The sequence below is a fragment of the Cetorhinus maximus genome, chromosome 16, assembly GCF_964194155.1.
Source record: "Cetorhinus maximus chromosome 16, sCetMax3.hap1.1, whole genome shotgun sequence".
Lineage (NCBI taxonomy): Eukaryota > Metazoa > Chordata > Chondrichthyes > Lamniformes > Cetorhinidae > Cetorhinus > Cetorhinus maximus.
Genome location: NC_135894.1, coordinates 42364572 through 42373775, shown reverse-complemented (window position 1 = coordinate 42373775; position 9204 = coordinate 42364572). Strand labels below are relative to the sequence as shown.

General features: G+C 41.9%; 1 protein-coding gene across 1 annotated transcript in view; it reads left to right on the top strand.

Annotated features, from left to right (window-relative positions):
* Nucleotides 1-310: 310 nt before the first annotated feature.
* otc (ornithine transcarbamylase) overlaps nucleotides 311-9204 on the top strand; it is a 64015-nt gene continuing 55121 nt past the window's right edge. Inside the window, exons 1-3 of the mRNA XM_078559762.1 lie at nucleotides 311-517; nucleotides 4770-4908; nucleotides 7603-7684. Coding sequence (XP_078415888.1) covers nucleotides 441-517; nucleotides 4770-4908; nucleotides 7603-7684 — 298 coding nt within the window. The 5' untranslated portion in view covers nucleotides 311-440. The remainder of the gene's footprint in view (nucleotides 518-4769; nucleotides 4909-7602; nucleotides 7685-9204) is intronic.

Sequence of the window (9204 nt, the reverse complement as noted above, 5' to 3'; positions counted from 1 at the left end):
CAGTTCTGTTGAAGGGTCATGAGGACTCGAAACGTCAACTCTTCTTCTCCGCCGATGCTGCCAGACCTGCTGAGTTTTTCCAGGTAATTCTGTTTTTGTTGTTTTTGGTCGGATATTATGCAAATAGTACATGACTGTATATACCCACTCAGCTCTAACAACACGCATGTCTTTATGTCTTAAACATGGAAAGGCGCCCCCGGGTGCTCCACTGACTTTACATTCAGCCCAGGTAACTTTAGCCTCTTCTTCTGCAGCTGTCTGCCCTCGTCCATTCGGTACGTCACTGACGTCTGGCTGCCGTTTTCATTGCATCAGCTACTGGGTCAGATGAAGCATAAAACTCAGCCGGAGGGGGTTAAAGATCACCCACAATACTTAAAGCCAGGTGGGAGTTGGAGTATTGTTGGGTGCTGCTCAGTTCGCGATCCAAATCAGAAATGATGAGCTTCACTTTAAGGAACCTTCTGGGACGCACGGTTTCATTGAGCAACAAATGCTCTGTGCGCTCATTCCGGTGAGTTTATTTAAATCCGAGTGTAAAGGGAGAATTAATCCAGGAACACATTAGGAGTGTGGAAGGTGGAGGTCGTGTCTGAACTCGCTCCTTCTTCTCTTACTACCCCACTCCAAGTTAGGTATTCTTATCCGTGCGGTGCCCACTTAATACAATTGTGTTCAGCTTATATTAAATTTGAGATTTTTATATCGCGATGATTGTAATGAAATCTCTTTCATGGGCATTGGATCGGAGCAGGCACAGGCTGTAGAGTTTCAGCAGCACTCCAGCTTTTTAAAGGAGGCCACAGGCCACTATCCAATTACAAATCTCTGTCATTGTTTCATTAAGAGAGTCATAACTTTCAAATTAAACCGTAAGATGCACTTACATTGCAAGCAAAAGTTTATGCAAGGGCCACAGTCTAGTTAAAAGTATTGAGAAATCTTATTTTCCCCCAAAACACAGCTTGGAATTGTTTACAATAATGTTTATAATCCTGCCTGTGGCAGAAATCACGAGTGATTTTAGAACTTTTACTTCCCAGGGTCAGGTTAGGTTTGGGGATGAAGTTTAGTGCAGAACGGGTGATAACAATGTGACGGCCTGTTTTACACTGTGGCTGACATATTGCCGAAAACCGATTTCATCCTTGTATCTTTTAGAACACCCCAAGGGATTGGGTTACATATCGATTGAAGTTTGTCAGCGCAAACCAGCAGAAACTGGTTTCGCCAGTGCGGTTTGCCACATAACCAGCCCAAAAAAATAGAGAAACTTTAAGGGCAAGTTACATCGGGAGTAAATCAAGTTCTTGCGTTTTTTAATCCTGGTTTATAAAACATCACAATACACTGGAAGTCAAAGTAATGAACAGGGCGAGTGTTCCGCCAATTGCAACCATTCCGAGGCTCTTAAAATTAAGCTATATTTGGGTTCAAAGACACCTATATGTCAGTTTTAAAAGTTTTTAAACATTTTATAATTTAAGGAACTGATTACAGTTCACCAATGAAACAGTTAACTGGTTCAGTGTAGTTTTTTGAAACTATTTACAATCGCGTTACCCGCTAGACAGTTTTAGTGAAGATATTACTTTTGTGATTCAAAAGCAGAATACTGCGGTTGCTGGAAATCTGAAATAAGGGCCAAAAAAAAGTTGAAAAAACTCAGCAGGTCAGACAGCATCTTTGGAGAGAAGCAAAAGTTTGTTTGTTTTGTTCAGAACAAAGATAGAAATGATAGAGTTTTTCAGCCGGTGGAAGTGGGGAGGGGGCAGGAAGAGCAAAAGAGAAGCTCTGTGATCGGCTGGAGACCAGGGGAGATTGAATAACAAAAGATTTCATGATGCAACAGCTGGAGTGGTTCAGTTCGGATGAAAGGTCAACGACCTGAAGCATTAACTCTCTCTCTCCACAGATGATTCCTGACAGGCTGAGTTTTTCTAGCTTTGTTTTGTGATTCTCCACTATAAGCTGTATTAATAAAACTTCAACAGGTACCACTCAAATCTATTAATGAATATTTACTAATGCAAGGTGGAAAAAGCAAAAACAATTATCTTCCATTGCACTGTCTTCTATTTGCTGCTTCATGGAAGATTTGTTTGTTTGATTATGCAAATGAGTGAAATGGAAACTTAAACTGTAATTTCACTTTTGGTAAACAATGCAACTTCTAATGTAATTTGCGGCCAAAGCAGAAACTCCCCATTATAAAATGATTTTTTTTCTGGGTCTAGTTCCTAATTAAAATTGCACTCAAAAGTCTACAGGGCAACCAGAAAGTTGTCAGGCAGGCGGCGTGGGTCGGTGTAGGTTGGGCGCTGTTTGGAGGTTGGGCTGGTGTGTGTTGGGATACAGTAGAGTGAACATCTCATAGTCATGGCGCAATGGGGAAAGGTCGCTGTCTAAGACCGTTCTGCCATAGTGCACTGAGGGGCTGGGAATTGTATAGACTCCCTTGGGCTGTGCAGCTCACAATGAATGTATGCATTGAATACTAATTGTATTATAATTGTATTGAAGCACCTCAGAGTGCAACATGATATATGTTGATAACTCCAAGACCATTGCACTGGTCTGACTGTCTGTAATGACCATATTGAAATGATTATAATATTCATTGATTGTACTGAAGCACCTCGTGACCCATGTGTAAAAGTTGAATCTGATTGCACTTTTTGTGATGGCGATTTAGAAATGTTTTGTAATGTTCTTCCAGATGTTTTATGAATAAAGTATATTTTCCAAAAACAAAATCTCATCGTCATGAGAGTTTTACAGCATGGAAAGAGACTCTTTGGCCCATCGTGTCTGCACCAGTCATCAAGCCCCTATCTACTCTAATCCCATTTTCCAGCACTTGCCCTGTAGCCTTGTATCTCATCTTGTGAATGTATTGTCACTGAAGTGGAACAAATTCAAATTTCCAGCATTAACATCCCTCACCTTGACAGCAAAACTTTTAAAAGATGATGTTCCAACACTATCTTTATGTTGTTAAAACTGACAGCAGCATCCCAGATTTTCATTGACCTCTGACTGTGGTTTTTTGAGGTGGCACACAGTTTGCTCTACCATGACACAACCTAAGCAAGTACAATGTGTTGAAGTGCCTCAAAACTCTCCGAAAATCATCATGGGTTTGATTCTTCATTTAAGATGCTGTCAGTCAGGAAGAAATACATATGACGTGAGCATCTTTCAAACTACTACTCCTTGAGTTTTCTGCCTGAATGCAGGTCCTTGTGCCAAGTATCTTGATTTTTCTTGCTATGGGTAGGAGTAGAGGCAGACCTCTAGTCTGCCTTAGCCAGAATGGGGATCAAACCCCCATATTGTTGGCATTCATGCAATCCACACACTAGCCATTTAGCCAAATGAGCTAACCACCACTGCCACCATCTTGAAAACTAAAGAAAAAAGATGATCCTGTGTTCCTTTTCCAGATTGCTATCCAGCAATTTCCTACAGGAAATACATAGCTTTCTACCCTCTCCCTAGTATCTATTTGGGCTTGTAAATGGAAAGTGGATCTGATCGGAGCGCTGCCATCACATGTGAAATGGTACACCAGTGAACGATAACTCCTTTGGGGAAGGAGGGGGTCAGCAGATTAACCAGTTATGTTTGATTTCCTGCTGTTTGAAAATGACACCCTTGTTGCCAAATCGTTTTTATTTAAAAGGCAATTAAAATCAATGTATGAGGGAAAAATACCTGGCGTCATGTGACTGAAGCATAGAGAAAAAGTCTTGAAAGTGCTCTTGCAGTTTAGGCATTACCTGATGATCACTAGCAGTTGAGTTTTTTAATTAAATAGTTGGCTAGTATTTTTGAGGCACATTAGAACCAAGGCACATTGTACCCTGGATACTAATTGTTGTGCCCCTCTTGAAAATTTTTAGTTTTATTTAAAACAAGAGATCAAGTAACCAAGGAATTATCTGTCATGTCCATAGTGCATTCACATTTTAAACCTTGAGTTTAATCTTTAAACTGAACTTGTCATTGTCAATCAATTCAATAAGTCAAATTGCTGGGGTTTTGGTGCCTTTGTTTCTTATTGTACTGAGGCCCAATAAGTCTTTATTCTGGTTCTGTTTTACGGCTATTGTAATGACTTTGTGGAAATGTAATTGGGGGAGAAAAAATGGAGACAAAAATGAAAATGCTAAATTACATGGGTCCATTAAATTTATACGCTGTCTTTAGAATTTATGAGGGGCCTTAATAGAGTGGATAGGAAGGACTTGTTTCTGTTATGAGAGGTCAAGAACCAAGGGTGCATAGATTTAAAGTAATTGGTGGAAAGATTAGAGAGGAATTGAGAATTATTTTTCACCAGGAAGGTGGTGGGGAACTGGAACTCACTGCCTGAAAGGATAATAGAGGCAGAAACCCTCATCACATTTAAACAATTCTTAGATATACACCTGAAGTGCTGCAACCCACATGACTACAGGCCAAGAGCTGGATGGTGGGATTAGACTTTGTCCTCCATGCCAGCATGAAATGGGCTGAATAGCCTCCTACTGTGCCATAAATCTTTCTAATGCTAACCTGTCTTTTACTCCTCTACAGATCCATGTCACCTACTGTCTATTAACAGCATTTTCTGTTTCTATGATAAAGTGTGGTCTGTTTTTGTATAACTTTGAAACAAAAACTGTTCTCTGCTCACATTATGGCAAAAGATAAATTCAGATTTGTTTTAGTACATTAAAATATAACTGAATTTAACATAGTTTGTTGTGTTCTGATTGCAGATGTGGACAAGTTATGCTAGGTGCTACTGTTCTAAAAGGTCGTCACCTGTTAACTCTCAAGGATTTTAATGGTGAAGAAATAAAGCAACTGTTGTGGACAGCAGCTGATCTGAAAATGAGAATAAAAGAGAAGGGCGAGGTAAATGGCAGGATCATAACACCAGTAACACTGGAAACTTCTTTGATATATAGATTCCCTAAGGCCTTCTGTCCTTTTTGAGCATTTTTCTCTCTTTTTCTCTTTCTTCCAATGGTGCTGTTCAGGCATATTTCCTACTCCAGTCAGGCCGTGGAACAGAATTTAGAGCAGTAGGTGATTGATCAGGTCTGAATCAGGTTTTATTCTACTCTCCAATAAGCCAGCTTCTGGATTTGGTCAAGAAAAATAAGTTCAAGTGAAAGGAAGCCCAAAAAATTGACTTGTGACCTAATTGCCCATGATATCTTGAGCTTTAGGAACAGCTGCCCTCATAAATGAAATCAGTTCCTGCTGCCCACTCCAGCACATTTCAATGCGGAGGTCAAAACTGCGAAATCTTAGCTGAATCTGAACTGAGGAGTGCAGGAGGGCATGCGAGGAGCAGCACCAGGCATACATAAAAATGAGGTGTCAACCTGGTGAAGCTATAACACAGGGCTACTTGCATGCCAAACAGCAGAAGCAGCAAGTGATAGAGAGAGCTAAGCGATCCCACAACCAACGGATCAGATCTAAGCTCTACAGTCCTGCCACATCCAGTTGTGACTGATGGTGGAAAATTAAACAACTCACTGGAGGAGGTGGCTCCACAAATATCCCCATCCTCAATGATGGAGGAGCCCAGCACAGCAGTGCACAAGATAAGGCTGGAGAATAAGCTACAATCTTCAGCCAGAAATGCCGAGTGGATGATCCATCTCGGCCTCCTCCGGAGGTCCCCACCATCACAGATGCCAGTCTTTAGCCAATACAATTCACTCCATGTGATATGAAGAAACGGGTGAGGGCACTGGATACTGCAAAGGCTATGGGCCGTGACAACATTCTAGCAATAGTACTGAAAACTTGTGCTCCAGAGCTTGCTGCACCCCTAGCCAACCTGTTCCAGTACAGCTACAACACTGGCGTCTACCCTGCTATGTGAAAACTTATCCAGGTATGTCCTGTACACAAAAAGCAGGACAAATCCAACCCGGCCAATTACCGCCCCAACAGTCTACTTTCGATCATCAGTAAAGTAATGGAAGGGGTCATCAACACTGCTATCAAGCGGCATTTGCTTAGCAATAACCTGCTTACTGATGTCCAGCTTGGGTTCCGCCAGAGTCACTCAGCCCCCAACCTCATTACAGCCTTGGTTCAAACATGGAAAAAAGAGCTGAACTCCCAAGATGAGGTGAGAGTGACTGCCCTTGATATCGAGGCAGCATTTGACCAAGTGTGGCATCAAGGAGCCCTAGCAAAACTGGAGTCAATGGGAATCAGGGGGAAAACACTCCACTGGTTGGAGTCTTACCTAGCACAAAGGAAGATGGATGTGGTTGTTGCAGGTTAGTCATCTCAGTTCCAGGACATCACTGCAGGAGTTCCTCAGGGTAGTGTCCTAGGCCCAACTATCTTCAGCTGCTTCATCAATGACCTTCCTTCCATCATAAGGTCAGAAGTGGGGATGTTCGCTGAATATGTTCAGCACCAAGGCGCGACTCCTCAGATACTGAAGCAGTCCATGTCCAAATGCAGCAAGACCTGGAAAATATCCAGGCTTGGGCTAACAAGTGGCAAGTAACATTTGCGCCAAACAAGTGTCAGGCAATGACCATCTCCAACAAGAGAGAATCCAACCATCACCCCTTGATGTTCAATGGCATTACCATCACTGAATCCCCGACTATCAGCATCCTGGGTGTTACCATTGACCAGGAACTGAACTGGACTTGTCATATAAATACTGTGGCTAGGAAACGTGCGACGAGTAACGTGCCTCTTGACTCCCCAAAGCCTGTCCACCATCTACAAGGCACAAGTCAAGAATGTGAGGGAATATTCCCCACTAGCCTGGGTGAGTGCAGCCCCTACAACATTGAAGAAGCTGGACACCGTCCAGGACAAAGCAGTCTGCTTGATTTGCACCATATCCACAAACATTCACTCCCTCCACCACCAAAGCACAGTAGCAGCAGTGTGTACCATCTAGAAGATGCACTGCAGGAATTCACCAAGGCTCCTTAGACAGCACTTTCTAAACCCACAACCATTGCCACCTAGAAGAACAAGGGCAGCAGATAGATGGGAACACCACCACCTGGAAGCTCCCCTCCAAGTCACTCACCATCCTGACTTGAAAATATATCGCCGTTCCTTCACTGTCACTGGGTGAAAATCCTGGAACTCCTTTCCTAACAGCCCTGTGGGTGTACCTACACCACATGGACTGCAGTGGTTCAAGAAAGCAGCTCACCATCACCTTCTCAAGGGCAATTAGGGATGGGCAATAAATGCTGGCCCAGCCAGCGAAGCCCACATCCCGTGAATGAATGAAAAAAAACTGAAATAACTTGGATTTAACTCCATATGGATTTTTCCAACTTTGGGCAGCACTGGTACCTGTTCCAGGTGAGTGCACTGCTGGACCATGTAACACATAACCCCTGAACCATTGTAAAGTTTGAGTGGAGTTCCTCTCTCACTTTCACCCTTTCCCACTCAAGGAGTTTTGGGGCCTTTGAGTCCAGTAATTATTGATGCAATGTATTGGCAATGTTTGCTGATGTTTCTAGTGTGGCGATCATTTGGTTATAGCAAAGTTTCTAATCTTGTTTTGCCTTTGCTCCCCTACTTTGTGTATTAAAACAGATACTCCCTTTACTTCAAGGCAAATCTATTGCCATGATATTTGAAAAAAGGAGCACCCGAACAAGAATTTCTACAGAAACAGGTGAGAGGTTTCTTTCCAAATATTGTGTACATATGACAGTAGATCTTCTCTAGTTGCACAAGGTGGTAGTTTTTCTCATTAAAGAAAAGCAATTGTATGTTGGCTTTTGTTACATAGGGATTAGAATATAAAAATAAAGAAGTCTTACCACAGTTATACAGGGCATTGGTGAGGTCACAACTGGAATACTGTGTGCAGTTTGGCCTCCTTACCTAGAGGCAGTGTAACGAAAGTTCACTAGACTTATTTCCTAGATGAAAGGATTGTCCTGTGAGGAGACAGAGTAGAGTGGGCTTTTATTTCCTCAATTTTTGAAGAATGAGGCGTGATCTGATTAAAACCTTATAAAAATTTTAAGGGGCTTGAGATGCCAAGAAAATGTTTCTCTGGCTGGAGAATCTAGTACATGTGGTTGCAATCTCAGAATAAGGGATCAGGCATTTAGGATGGTGAGAAATTTCTTCACTCAAAAGATTCTGAAACTTTTGGAATTCTCTACCCCTGAGAGCTGTGGACATTCAGTTATCGAGTATATTCAAGACGGAGTTCAATAAATATTTGGGTATTAAGGGGTATAGGGATTAAGTGGGAAGATGGAGTTGAGGCAAAAGATCAGTCATGATCTTGTTGGATGGTGAAGGCAGTTTGAAGGGCCAAATGGCCTACTCAATGTTCTTATGAAATACACAGGTGAAGGTCCAGGATATCAATAATAGTATAAAGAGGAACTTGCCAAATACAATCATTCAAGTAAAATTAATGGCTTTAACATAGAAGAAATGGAAATTTAAGATTGAGTATTATAACTCTTATTACTTCCCAGTACTAAGTGAGATAAAGTCTGAGATTATGAACCATTTAACTTGTTACAACAGAATCAATGAATACTAGATGGTATAAGTAGATTGGAAAAAGCTAACATGGCGCCCTTTTTAAAGAGGTTGACAAACTGATCCAGGCACTGCAGATCCATTATCAGCAATTCCTTGCAAAAGGCTACTAGTTAAGCTTAAAACAGTATGGACTCGCTAAAACCTGACAATAAATAAGAAATTTGTTGAAGGATGGGAAGCAGGCAGTACTTGTTTAGAGAAGCTGCATCAAAGTTGGATCAACTACTGAGTTGGGCACACAGAAGGGCCACTACTGTTTTTAGATAATATCAAACCAGATAGGACAATTGAATCTGAGGAGACAACTTGGGGGCTACAAAATGAGTTGGACAAAATATGTAAGTGGGCAAATTGATAACATAAACATAATTACAAGGTGGTCCTGTGGCGCTGTGTGTAGTGTCCCTGTCTCTGAGCCAGAAGCTCCAGGTTTGAGTCCCACCCCTGGACTCAATGGCCAAGGTAGGAATTTTCATAATGCAGCCAAGCAGGTTAAGTATCAATCTGCAAATCCTTCCAACACAATGGCAGGCTGTAAGAGTGAGAGAGATTCTTGTTCAGCCGTGTGATGGAAAGAATGTTGGAGCCTCTACCATCACTATCCATAACTCCAAACTACAACATGTA